General features: G+C 45.1%; 1 protein-coding gene across 15 annotated transcripts in view; it reads right to left on the reverse strand.

The window, feature by feature from the left end:
- The window catches only part of ACBD5 (acyl-CoA binding domain containing 5), a gene marked incomplete at its 3' end in the record, with an annotated part of 63,328 nt that extends 49,366 nt beyond the window's left edge, over positions 1 to 13,962 (reverse strand). For 4 of the 15 annotated variants that reach the window (XM_084868775.1, XM_084868773.1, XM_084868776.1 and 1 more), the window contains exons 1-3: positions 12,531 to 12,669; positions 12,189 to 12,354; positions 2,174 to 2,294 (exon numbers count right to left, since the gene is read on the reverse strand). In XM_084868775.1, coding sequence (XP_084724901.1) covers positions 2,174 to 2,294; positions 12,189 to 12,354; positions 12,531 to 12,545 — 302 coding nt within the window. In that variant the 5' untranslated portion in view covers positions 12,546 to 12,669. Of the gene's footprint in view, positions 1 to 2,173; positions 2,295 to 12,188; positions 12,355 to 12,530; positions 12,746 to 13,799 lie in introns of those variants that run through there. The other 11 variants (XM_084868767.1, XM_084868766.1, XM_084868777.1 and 8 more) reach the window with 11 other exon arrangements.
- Positions 13,963 to 14,206: the final 244 nt, after the last annotated feature.

A 14,206-nucleotide genomic window follows, 5' to 3' on the forward strand; every position in this document is an offset into this window, starting at 1 on the left:
GCGGGCACATCCCCAGTAGGGGGCGTGCAGGAGGCAGCTGGTCGATGTTTCTCTCTCATCGACTTCTCAAGCTCTCTATCTCTCTCCCTTCCTCTCTATAAAAAATCAATAGAATATATTTTTTTTAAAAGTTGCCTGACCAGTGTTGCTCAATGGTTGAAAGTCAACCCAGGAACCAGAATATCACTGGTTCAATTCCGTCAGGATACATACCAGGGTTGTGGGATCAGTCCCTGGTGGGAGGCATGCAGGAGGCAGCTGATCAACGATGTTTCTCTCTCATCTGTATTTCTATCTCTCTATTCCCTCGCCCTTCCTTTCTCTGAAATCAATAAAAATATATATATTTTTTTTAAATGGCAAAGCTATCTTTGGATTTTTCTCTTTTCTTTTTTATTTATTGAATGATTTGAGAGAGAGAGAAACATCCATTTGTTGTTTCATTTATTTTTCCATTCATTGGTTGATTCTTGTATGTGCTCTAACCAGGGTTTGAACCCGCAACCTTGGCATATCAGGACGATGCTCTAACCAACTGAGCTACCCAGCCAGGGCGACTCTGCACATTTTACTATTGTTTTAAATATATTAAAAATCAAATATTAGCCCTGGCCACTTGGCTCAGTTGTTTAGAGCACTGTCCCAATACACCAAAGTTGGGGTTCAATCTCTATACAAGCAGCAGCCAATAAAATCATAAATAAGAACAACAACAAATCAATGTTTCTTTCCGACTCTTTTCTCTCATCCTTCCTCTCTCTCTAAAACAAAATCAATAAATTTCTTTATAAATCATATTTTTATTCAAGTACAAGAAGCCCAGTGCATGAAATTAATGCACTGGGGAGAGGGGTTCCTCAGCCCAGTCTGCACCCTGCTGCAGAGGCAGGGGAGGCTCCCATCACCACCACTATGCTCACCAGCCATGAGCCCGCCTTCTGGCTGAGGGGCGCTCCCCCTGTAGGAATGTACTGACCACTAGGGAGCAGCATCTGTGCTGTGCGTCTGCCCCCTGGTGGTCAGTACGCATCATAATGACTGGTCTTTCTGGTTGTTCCACCATAACGATTGCTTAGGCTTTTATTATATAGACTAGAGGCCCAGTGCATGAAATTCATGTATGAGGGGAGGTGAGGCGGATCCTCTCAGTCCAGCCTGCACCCTCTCCAATCTAGGACCCCTCAGGGGATGTCTGACTGCTGGTTTAGGCCCGATCCCATGGTTTGGGCCTAAACCAGCAGTCAGACATCCCTCTCACAATCCTGGACTGTTGGCTCCTAACTGCCCCCTGCCAGCCTGATCACACTTAATCACCTCTGCCTACCAGCCTGATTGTACCTCACTGCTCCCCCTGCTGGCCTGATCACCCCTGTTTCTGCCAGCTGGCCTGATCACCCTCAACTGCCTCCCCTCTGCTGACCTGGTTGCCCCACGCAGCATGCTGTTCAGTCATTTGGTTGCCCCTCACGGCCCCCCTGCCAGCCTGGTTGCCTTACGCAGTCTCCTGCTCGGTTGTTTGGTCACCCCACACTAACCCTCCTGCCGACCTGGTTGTTCCTCGCAGCCTGCTGTTCAGTCATTTGGTCGCCCCTCACTGCCCCCCCTGCCGGCCTGGTTGCCCCACACAGCCTACTGCTCGGTCGTTTGGTCTCCCCTCACTAATCCACCTGCCAGCCTGGTCACCCCATGCAGCCTGTTCAGTTGTCCGTTGTGATAGTCACTTAGGCTTTTATATAAATAGACAGTGGGACAAGAGTGACGTCTTAGATAAAATGTTAGTAGACAGTACGTGAGTCATGTTCCTAGTTAGTTTTTATCTTAAAGGCTCAAAGCAATGTCACTTTACAAGTCACTAGGTTTCATGTCAGGTCAAACAGGCAGGAAAGTGCTCCTTTAACTTTGTATAGGAGTTGCTCTTAGCATAATAAGAAAAAAACTCCAGAAAAGACAAACTGAAAATTCTTTATTATCTTCGGTGTACCTACAGCTTGTGGTTTTATTGTTTTCCTCTCTTCCTCAAGATATTCTTATTTGTGTGAAATTGTGTTAAGAGTACAAGAATGATAAAAATTGTATCCTATACCTAGACATTTTATGCACAGGATAATATATAACCACATAAGTAACTATCATTACAATAAAATTTCTTTCACAGATTTCTATGTAAAATTACCATTTATATCTTCCAATAGGATCCCAAAATCCAGGTCTTGAAAGTTTACAGGGGCCCACAGTTGCCTGCTTATAGAAGCTATAGAACTTGAGCATCATTTCATTTGTTGGCTGGAATGAACCTTTTGGAAAAATAACATTAAATAAAGGTCACTTGAAAAAATATATATAAATAAATAAACAAACAAATAAATGTCACTTAGAGAATACAATTGATAATTTAAGGTTACAAAGTCACTGAGCTATATATATTGTGATTTTTAATAGTTCAAATAATTACTTCTATCCTACAAAAAGAAAAGTTATGGCTCTGCTAGTTGCTTTACTCTTTCAATTTTAAAAACTCTGAGACTACACTTTAATAACAATGCCTAACACAGTTCAATAAATTAAAAAACAGCTCTGGCTAGGTAGAACATTGGTTAGAGCGTTGGTCCAATACGCCAATGTTACAGGTTCTATCCCCAGTCAGGGCACATACAAGAAGCAACCAATAAATGCATAAATTAGTAAAACAACATCAGAGACGGGGGTGGGGGGAGGGAACTTTTCTCAATTCCTCACCCTACTACTAAAGTCCAAGCAATTGCCATATCCTGTCTGGACTACAATACCTTCCCTGCTGGTTGATCCTATTCTTGCCTTCCTTTCATTATGTGTTATACCCAGTAACCTGAATGATTATTTAAAAAGTAAATCAGCCCTAACTGGGTTTCGCTCAGTGGATACAGCATCAGCCTATGGACTGACGGGTCCCAAGGTTTGATTCCAGTCAAAAGCACATGCGCAGGTTGTGGGTTCGATCCCCAGTATGGAAAATGCAGGAAGCAGTGATTAGTAATTCTCTTTTATCATTCATGTTTCTCTCTCTCTCTCCCTCTTCCTTCTTCTCAGAAATCAACATATATATATTTTTGTTGTTGTTGTTGTTGTTTTAAAGTATAGTAGAAGAAAACATAGTTAAAAGATCTCTGGATAGTAGGCATACTGGTTATTTTTACGTTTTTGGATTTTTTTTTTTTTTGCTTGTGTTTTTAAAATATTTACTGTCAGTGTATATTACTTTTATATCAAAATTATAAATATAAATATTAAAACTATAAAATTTTTATATTTTAAAAACTTTATTATCTTGATTGGTGTACTCAGTGGTTAGAACATCGACCCATACACTGAAGGGTCCTGGGTTTGATTCTCAGTCAAGTGCAGGTACCTGGGTTGAAGGTTTGATACCCAGCCCAGGTTGAGGAGTGTTCGGGAGGCAACCAATCAATGTGTCTTTCTCACATGGATGTTTCTCTTTCTCTCTCTCCCTCCCTCCCTCCATTCCACTCTCTCTAAAAAACAATGGAAAAAATATTCTCATGTGATGATTAACAAAAAAAACACACAAAAAACTTTATAGATTACACTATAGGCCTGGTGCACAGATTTGTGCACTGTGGGGATATGGCCTGCGGAGATTGCCCACTGTGGAAGTGCACTGACCACAAGGGCAGCTCCTGTATTGAGCATCTGCCCCCTGGTGCTCAGTGCATGTCATAGCGACTGGTTGATAGTTGTTCTGTTTAGTTGCTGGGCTTTTATATATAGAGAGAGATAATAAACATGTAGTAATCGAAATCTAGTAGTATATGAATTTGAAAATTATGAGATACAAGATGAGAGTTAGTGTATCAGATTTGGCCAAGAGTGAATAATTAATTCCAAAGTCACAATAATAATTATCTATATAACATATGCTCATTTAGGAGTATCTATTAGATATACTATTTCAATGAAAAGTCCTTCTTTATATAGCAAAAGGAAAATTTTTTTAAAAAACTACAGTTTAAAATTGTTATCTAATAAGTACACAGATCTAAATTTAAAACATCAAAAACATCAATTTATAATATTGTCAGGAAGTTAATCAAATAAAGTTTAAAGGTCTTTGGTTAAGGTGGTTGACATATGCATTAGCATAGGTTACAGCAAAAAACTGGTAACATATAATGAAGGTGTTCTGTAAGACATTGAATTAAAGTATAATTTCTGTCCCCAAGGTTCTCACACATGATAAATTTGATATATGTGTTTAAAGTATTATCTAAGAATTAAAATTTCCAAAGGTTAAGGGAATGTCAGACATAGATGTTATAGGATTGATTATAACCTTAGGCCTTAAGTACAGATTAAGCAAAAAGGAAAAAACAACACCTTGGCTGGAAAGCAAAAAGGAAAAAAAAAACAAAAAACCCTGGCTGGTGTGGCTGTTGATTAGGGCAAACTCCCGTACACTCAAGGTTGCTAGTTGGATTCCTGGTCAGGGCACATTCCTGGGTTGTGGGTTGGATTCCTGGTCAGGGCACATGCCTAAGTTGCAGGTTCAGTTCAGGTGGGGGTGAGTACAGGAAGCAGATGATGGATGTTTTTCACATGCACCAATGTTTCTCTCTCACACTCTCCCTCACTTCCCCCCCTCTAAAAAAAATAAAATAAAATAATATATTTGTAAAACATATCCTCAGTAAGGATTTTTTGAAAAAGGAATATATATATACAAAATAAAAGCCTAGCAATCATTATGGTGGAATGACCACAACAACTATTTGCTATGATGCACAGTGACCACCCGGGAGCAAAGATTCAACGCAGGCGCTGCCCCCTGATGGTCAGTGTGCTCCCACAGGGGAAGTGCCAAAAGCTGGGCTCACAGCTGGTGAGCACACAGTGGTGGCAGGAGCCTCTCCTGCCTTACCACAGCACTGAGGAACAACAATCTGAGCGTAAGGAGCAGTGAGCAGGCAGGAAGTAAGGAGTGAGAGATCTGTACTTCGATAGGGTGCAAGCTGGGCTGAGGGGACACCCCCACTCAGTGATGAATTTCATGCACCAGGTCCTCAGCCCAGCCTGCACCCTCTCCAATCAAGGATCCCAATGGGGGATCAGGCCTAAACCAGCAGTCGGACATCCCTCTCACAATCCCAGACTGCTGGTTTCTAATCACTCACCTGCCTGTCTGCTTGGATGCCCCTAATTGCCCCCCTGCCAACCTGATCACCCCGAAATCCCCCGCCAGCCTGGTCACCCCTCACAGTCACCCCGCAGACCTGGTTGCCCCACATAGCCTGCTGTTCAGTCATTTGGTCGTCCCTCACTAACTACCCCAATGGCCTGGTGGTTCCACGCAGCCTACTGTTCAGTCGTTTGGTCATTCCTCACTAACATCTCTGCCAGCCTGGTCGTAGGCAGCCATCTTGTGAGGGCGTGAGGGTCAATTTGCATATTACCTCTTTATTATGTAATATATATATATCTGATGCCCTGGCTAGTTATGCACAGTGGATAGAGCATCAGCCTGCAACTGAAGGGAGCCAAGTTCAATTCCAGTCAAGGGCACATGCCCAGCTCTGGGCCCCATCCCCATTCTCATCATTGATATTTCTCTCTCTCTCTCTCTCTCTCTCTCTCTCTCTCTCTCTCTCCCCCTCCCTCCCTCCCTCTCCCTCTCCCTTCTTCTCTGAAAGCAATAAATATATATATATATTAGAGGCCCAGTGTATTGGGTTGGGTTGGGGGCAGTCCCTAAGCCTGGCCTGTGCCCTCTTAGAGTTCGGGAGCCCTTGGGGGATGTCTGACTGCTGAGCTGTCAGTTGGACATCCTTAGTGCGGCTGCTGAGGTGGGAGAGGATTCTGCCACCACCATGGCACTTGCCAGCAGTGCTCCCCCTGTGGGAGCACATTGACCACCAGGGGCAGCTCCTGCATTGAGCGTCTGCTCCCTGATGGTCAGTGCACATCATAGCGACCGGTCATTCTGCCATTTGGTCAATTTGCACATTAGCCTTTTATTATATAGGATTATAAGGACTAGAGGTCAGTGCATGAAATTCATGCATTGGGGGGAGGGTAACTCAGCCCAGTCTGCAATCTCTCCAATCCAGGACCCCTTGGGGGATGTCCAACTGCCAGTTTAGGACCAATCCCAGCAGTCAGACGTCCCTCTTGCAATCTGGAACTGCTGGTTCTTAACTATTTGCCTGCCTGCCTGATCACCACTAACCACCTCTGCCTACTGGCCTGATAACTCCCTAACAGCTCCCCTCTGCCGGCCTAATCACCCCTAACTGCCTCTGCGTAGGCCTCTGCCACCATGGCTTAGTCCAGAAAGAAGTTGGGAAGATGTCTGGTCTAATTAGCATATTAGCCTTTACATGAATTCGTGCACTAGTGGGGTTCCTTGGCCTGGCCTGTGGGATTGGGCTGAAACCGGCTCTTTAACATCTCCCAAGAGGTCCCAGATTGCAAGAGTGCACAGGCCAAGCTGAGGGGAGCTGTTAGGGAGTAAATAACTGGGGCCCTGGAGAGATCAACGGAGGGCTCCAGGGCATGTCCAGCCTATCTCGCTCAGTTCTGATTGGCCAGACCCCATGAGCAAGCTCACCTACCAGCCGGAGTGTCTGCCCCCTGGTAGTCAGTGCACATCACAGCAAGCAGTTGAGCAGCCTTAGCATATCATTATTGGTTGAACCGCTGACCAGACACTTAGCATGTTAGGCTTTTATTATCTACTAGAGGCCCGAAGCATAAAGACTCATGCAAGAATGGGCCTTCCTTCCCCTGGCTGCTGGCACCGCCTTTGCTCTGGCTGGAGCTGCCTTTCCGGCTTCCCACGCTGGCCAGAAGCCCGGAGCGGCTGAAGCTGTGCAGTACACCTGCGTCCCGCCCCCTTCCTGGCGGCTTGTGCCTGCGTATGCAAACTAACCCAACAAAGATGGGTTAATTTGCATACTTGCTCCTGATTAGCTGGTGGGTATCTCAAAAAAATGGTCAATTTGCATCTTTCTCTTTTATTAGTGTAGATAATTATAAAAGCATAATATGCTAATTAGACTGGACGTCCTTCCAGACAACCTTCCGAATAAAGCCGAAGCTGTGAGGGAAGCCTGGATCCCGAGTGCTGCCAATGGCCAGAGGGAATCCCAGGTCCCAGGTGCCAGAGGGAAGCTCATACCAGCAGCTGGGGGACGAAAAACCTACTCTTTAAAAGAAAAAAAATAAATTTTATTGATTTCAGAGAGGAAGGGAAAGGGAGAGATAGAAACACAATGATGAGAGAGAATCATGGATTGGCTGCCTCCTGCACACCCCTCACTGGGGATGGATCCCACAACTGAGCATGAGCTCTTAACTGTAATCAAACCTGGGACCCTTCAGTCCAGAGGCCAATGCTTGTACACTGAGCCAAACCAGCTAGCATAGTGGTCGGCAAACTCATTAGTCAACAGAGCCAAATATCAACAGTACAATGATTGAAATTTCTTTTTTTTTTTTCCTTTTTTTTTTTTTACTATCATTTTTTTTTTATTTCTTTATTGATTAAGGTATTACATATTTGTCCTCATCTCCCTCCATTCCCATCCCAAACCCCTCCCCATGCATGCCCCACCCCCTGTTGTCTGTGACCACTGGTTAGGCTTAAGAAAGCCTACTCTTGAATGAATTTTGTGCATTGGGCCTCTAGTATGGGATATAAATATGTATATGTATGAGTATATACATGATCTTATTCTTTGAAAAACAATCCAGGGCAAACCAAACAATTTTAAAGTAATGTAAATATATTTAATAATTCATTATAATACTTTTTTCTCAATATCAATTTACTTTCAGAAGATAACAGTATTTTGAACATTGTCCAACATAGGTGTCATTTGGCAGGGTATCTTAACTTTGCAATATCTTCTTAAATATTATTTAATAGAAACTTCATTTACATTTACATGGGTTTCTTAATAAATGACATGTAAAGAAAAAAAAGAAAAAATAATAAGGAATATGTAATGTCAATAAAGGTAGTAGACTAGAGACATCAAGTCTAGCTTTATTAATTTTTTAAAATATATAAAAAACATATAGTTTAGGAGAAACGATGATGGTACAACTTATACAAAACTCTGATAATCATATCTTTCAATACCTAAATAAGTCCCTATAATATTTCTTTTTTTTTTTTTAAATATATTTTATTGATTTTGTACAGAGAGGAAGGGAGAGAGACAGAGAGCCAGAAACATCGATGAGAGAGAGTCATCGATCAGTTGCCTCTTGCACACCCCCCACTGGGGATATGCCCGCAACCAAGGTACATGCCCTTGACCGGAATCGAACCCGGGTCCCCTCAGTCCCCAAACCGACGCTCCATCCATTGAGCTAAACCGGTCCCGGCAGTTCCTATAATATTTCTTTATATTTCGTTCACTCACTCTTCTTTCAATACCCCATATTTCCTCCTCCAATTTGATAGTTGACATTACAAAAAGATTACTAGCCCTAGCCAGTTCAGCTCAATGAATAGAGAGTGAGCCTGCAGACTGAAGGGTCCTGGATTTGATTCCGGTCAAGGGCACATGTTCAATAAGTGCAGGAGGCAGCCAATCAATAGTTCTCATTATTGGTGTTTCTATATCTCTCTCTCCATCCTTTCCTCTCTGAAATCAATAAAAATATATTTTAAAAAGAAGAATACTATCTTGTGTATATTTGTTTCCAAACTTTTTAAATCTTCTCTTAATTTTTAATGAATGGTGTTGAATGTTCAATATGCAGCCAAATGACGATTCATAAGAACAGAGAACATATTAAATACTATAATCATACATTAATGTTGTATTCAGTTAGTGTGACATTCTGTCACAATAATAGTACTTAAAAGCATCATTTAAAATACAGGTTTAGAGGGAGAATCCAAGATGGCTGCTCGGGTAGGCACCTAGCCGCAGCCGCACACAACAATTTTAATAAAATACAACTAAAATATAAAATGGACATTACCCAGAACTACAGGAAAGTCGACTGACTGGAAATCCTACAACAAGAAGCAAGGAGAAAACCAGAAGGAAGCACGGAGGAGCTGTAAAAGCCTAAGGTACGGAGACACGCGGCGCGCGGAGAGGACGGAGCCGGAGAGGAGGGAGGCCGAGTGCCTGGCGGGCGTTCCCAAGCGGAAAGGAGATAAAACTCCGACTGTGCTGGGCCCCCGACTGCTCTGAACCCCAGTTCTGGGCCAGACCCCGGGGACTCAGGCTCAGCCATAGGGAGCTGGGCTGTAAGTCGGAACCCGGGGAAGCGGAGAAAGGAGGTCCCGGAGGCGCGCACACTGCCCCCAGAGAAGGGACAGTCGGCTGTGCCGCGGGATTGCCCTGACGGGAAGGAGACTGGGGCTCCAGACTGCTGTGAACGCCACCTCCAACTCCACTTCCAACTGAACTGAACCCCAATACCGGGCTCATTGTGGGAGAGCATAGACTGTTTGGCAGCAGGCGAAAATCGAGGGCACCTTTCTCTCAGAGGCCCCGGCAGCGAGCACTGAAGGACCCGCATAGGGCGGGGCTGACGGAAGCCAAAGCTGCAGGCTCCAGCCTGAAACCCCGTCCCATCTGTAACTGCGAAATGCGACAACAAAATAGATCAGAAACGAAAGAAATGGAGGACAAAAAGTGTCTGGATATAGAGTTCAAATCTACGCTTATAAGGTTTTTCAAGAATTTCCTAGAAAAGATGGATAAGGCCTATGAGGATATGAAAAGAGATCAACTAGAATTAATAAGGAGTCAACAAGAAATGATAAGGGATCAACAAGAAATAAAGAATACATTGTCTGAAATAAAAAATATTCTACAGAGTCCTAAAAACAGAAGGGAAGATCGCAAGAATCAAGTCAAAGATTTGGAACATAAAGAGCCAGAAGACACTCCTCTACAGAAGCTAGAAGGCAAGAGAATCCAGAAAATTGAAGATAATGTAAGAAACCTCTGGGACAACTTCAAGCGAACCAACATCAGAATTATGGGGGTCCCAGAAGATGAGAGAGAGCAAGATATCGAAAACATACTGAAAGAAATAGTGACAGAAAACTTCCCCCACCTGGGGAAAGAATTTGACTTACAAGTCCAGGAAGTGCACAGAACTCCAAACAAAAGGAATCCAAAGAGGACCACACCGAGACACATCATTATTAAAATTCCAAGAGCAAAAGATAAAGAGAGAATATTAAAAGAAGCAAGAGCAAAGAAGGTAGTAACTTATAAAGGAACACCTATACGATTGTCAGCTGACTTCTCAACAGAAACCATGCAGGCCAGAAGGGAATGGCAAGAAATATTCAAGGTGATGAATAGCAAGAACCTACAGCCAAAAATAAGCTACCCAGCAAAGCTATCACTCAGAATCGAAGGCCAGATAAAGAGCTTCACTAATTAAAAAAAGCTAAAGGAGTTCATCACCACCAAACCAGAATTATATGAATTGCTGAAAGGGGTTCTTTCAGAAGAGAAAGTAAACAAAGATAAAAATTATGAACAACAAATACGTAATTATCAACAAGTGAATCTAAAAACCAAGGAAATTAAAAAAATCTGATGAACAATATTAACTGTTGAATATAATAGAATCAGAGGTATGGAAGGGGAGTGAACTGACGATTCTTGGGGAAAAGGGGAGAGGGGGGCGTGGGAAGAGACTGAACATAAACTGTGCACCTATGGATGAGGACAATGGGGAGAGGGGAAAGGGCAGAGGGTGGGGTGGGAACCTGGTGGAGGAGAGCAATGGTGGTGGGGGGGGGGGGGGAAGGAACATTTGTAATAATATGAAAAATAAAAACTTATTTGAAACACTCCCCCCAAAAAAATAAAAAATAAAAAAATAAAATAAATAAAATTAAAAAAAATAAAATAAAAAAAATACAGGTTTAGCCCTAACTGGTTTGGCTCAGTGAATAGAGTGTCAGCCTTCGGACTCAAAGGTCCCAGGCTTGATTCCAGTCAAGAGCATGTACCTTGGTTGCTGGCACATCCTCATTAGGGGGTGTGCAGGAGGCAGCTGATCGATGTTTCTCTCTCATTGATGTTTCTAACTCTCTATCACTCTCCCTTCCTCTCTGTAAAAAAAAAAAAAAAAAAAAAAAAAAAAATCAATAAAATATATTTTTTAAAAATAAAATACAGGTTTATTTTTTTCAGAAGGATATACTGCAGGAAGATAGGAAGGAAAAATAAAAATCCCCCTCTCCAAGCTTCTCCACGGGGGGTGTGGGAGTAGAAAAAAAAAAACCTGAAAATTTGAATAATGGCCTTAACCTTCCCAACATCGGTCAAAGACATAAACTGATAAATTCAAAAAGTACTGAAGAAAATAAATATGAAGGGCCCTAACTGGTTTGGCTCAGTGGATAGAGTACTGGCCTGCTAACTGAAAGGTCCCTGGTTCGATTCCAGTCAAGGGCACATGCCTGGGTGGTGGGCTCAATCCTCAATAGGAGGCCTCACCGCAAGAGGCAGCCAATCAATGATTCTGTCTCATCATTGATGTTTCTATCTCTCTCTCTCCCTCTCCTTCCCATCTGTAATCAATAAAAATATTTATTAAAAAAAAGAAAAGAAATATGAAGAAAACCATACCTAGACACATCCTAGTCAAATTGCAGAAAATCAAAAGTAAAGAGAAAAATCTTCAAAGTAGCCAGAGAAATGACACATTAAATACAAAAGAACAACCTGAATTACTTTTCTCCCAGGTCTAATATGAGTATAATAAGGAGAATCTAGTACAATAGCAAAATAAGTAGTAAATATATGTATTTATTACAATACATAGTTTTGCAAATGAACAGAGTTCTTTCATTTCTTTCCCTTCGTATCAAAGTTTTCAAAAGGCTTAATACTAGATTTTGTGAGTATGCGCCACCAAGCATCCCATGCCAGTTTTTTAACATACCAAAATCCGCAGTCTTTAAATAACTAGACTTTTGTTTTCAACAACAATATAAAATACTCAAAACCTGGATAACGTATTTGTCTCAGGCTTGGAAAAATCAGCAAGGAATTAATCCACATATAATGCCTCCCTTTAGTTACATTCCTTTTAAAGCAGAAAAGTAGGTTAAATAAACAAGAGTAGAAGTGAGGTTCATAAACTGAGGCCTCAAAGGTCCCTGCGGGAGGTTTCTTCAACCGGGGCCCCCGTGCACGTACCATTTTTTGGCAAACTCTGGATCACCTTCACCGCCGCCTCAAACCTGGTTTCGTGCACGGATCTAGTGTCTGCCATCTCCAGCCGCCAGAGCCCGTCCCGGTCCCGAGGTCTGTGGGCTGGAATCAGAAAGCAGCAGCACCAGCTTTCCCAGGAGCCTGCATGAAACTGGAACAAGGAGCGCCGGCCTCGGGTCAAACATGCCCACGGGGAGGAGGCCCGGAGCTCAGTGGGTCAGGTCCCCAGCCCTATCCGGGCGCACAGACCGAGGCCGCCCCGCGCCGGCCTCCTCCCGGGGGCGTGACCGAGCCGAGAGGCCGGCCCGCGAAGACAGAGGAACTCACCGGGAGGAAGACCATCTCCAGCAGGAGGCGGAGGGGCGCGGGCCGCCGGTGGTCGCGGAGCCCTTCTCCCGCCCGCGGGGCCCGGACGCAGCAGCCGCACCCCCCATCCCCGCGGGGTCTCGCCCTCCGCGCCTCCCCGCGGCCCCGCCCAGAGAGCCCACTGGCTGGGCCGCCGGCCGCGCAGCCAACTCCGCCCCCTGGCCCTGGGCCGCGGCCGCCGAGGGCCAGACCGCGGGGCAGAAGGGAAATGGGCCGCCCGGGGACGCGGTGTTGGCTTTGGAACCGACCAGACCCGTGTGTACACACCGGCGCAGCGAGCACGGGAGGCGGGTTGCTGGGCCTGGGCCCACAGCAGCACGTGTGGATACCAGTGGCAAAAAAAAAAAAAAAAAAAGACTCTGGTCATCAGCGCCTGCCCTGCTAGGTTAAGGTTAGAAGAAGGTGATGGGACGTAAACAAAGGGCTTTAGATTGGGAGAGGCTCGGTGCGAACCTTAAATTCTCCCAGTGAAGCGCTGGCCGGTGTGGCTCAGTTGGTGAGCATGGTCCCATGCACTTAGAGGTCCTGGACCCACTCCTGGGAGAGTACACGGCCGGGCTGTGGGCTTCATCCCCAATAAAAGACGTGGAGGAGGCAGCCAATCTGTCTGTCTGTCTGTCTGTCTCTCTCTCTCTCTCTCCTTTCCTTTCTCTTTCCAAAAACAATAAAAACATTTTTTTTTAATTCTACCATTTAAGTTCTGTGCCCTAGGTCAAGTTAACTTAGCTTCTCCCGTGGCAATCTTTACACGACCCCAAAGGTGGATGGAAGGTTTTGGGGATGCTGGGTGGAGGCGTTTCGCAGTGCTTGGCTACCGCTTCAGCCGCCAGAGAAAAGGACGTCGGCCCCAGCAACAAGGAAAGGAAGGAGGGAGGTCGCCCGCTACCAGTCAGGCCGGGACGGGAGAGTACCGCCCCCGCCCCCGCTTCTCTAACACGGAGCCCCCAGGAAGCCGAGCTCGGCCTGGCTCCTTTCCGGTTTAACAGGCCGCAGGGCGTGGGGAGGGGCGAGTGAGGAACCTCCAGACAGGTCCCAGGCCGCCACCTTCCTAGCACAGCCCGGCGCCCAGGTCTCTAGAAACCGCTCCCAGGCCCGCCGTGGGGGGCCGGTGGGGGGGGGGGGGACACACGGTTGGATTCCTGCGGCCCGGAAACCCCAAAGTCGCCAGGTCGTCTGTGTCAGTTGGGGATGGGTTAGGAGGTTTACTAATACAAATCTACCAGTACAAACCTACAGTAATTACTCTCCCCTCGAAGCCGCAGTGCCGGCGTTTACCTTGGTATTGCCGGGCAAGGCCTGTCCGTAATGTCCCTGACGCCTGCCCCGAGGACTTGTGGGAAATGTAGTCTCCGCGACTTGGCGCTTCCGGACTCCTCTTCCACCTGTTCCGGTTAGGCTTCGGGGGCGGAAACCCCTCCTTTCTACCGCACCGCCCGGGCAACAGACTCAGAAGGTCATGTCCGCTTCGGCGTCAGGGGCACTGGGTGGTGTCTATCGTAGGGGTCTTGGTGTGGTCAGACTTAAGTTACGAAGTTGGGATCTAATTTCTTGCTCCTGATGCATAATAACTCCGAGGTTTTGTATAAGAAAGCGAAAGTGCCGTCAGGTAATAAAGACTACAGCTGGATTTTTGCCAG

Source organism: Pipistrellus hanaki (assembly GCF_964339955.1).
Source record: "Pipistrellus hanaki genome assembly, chromosome: 1".
NCBI lineage: Eukaryota > Metazoa > Chordata > Mammalia > Chiroptera > Vespertilionidae > Pipistrellus > Pipistrellus hanaki.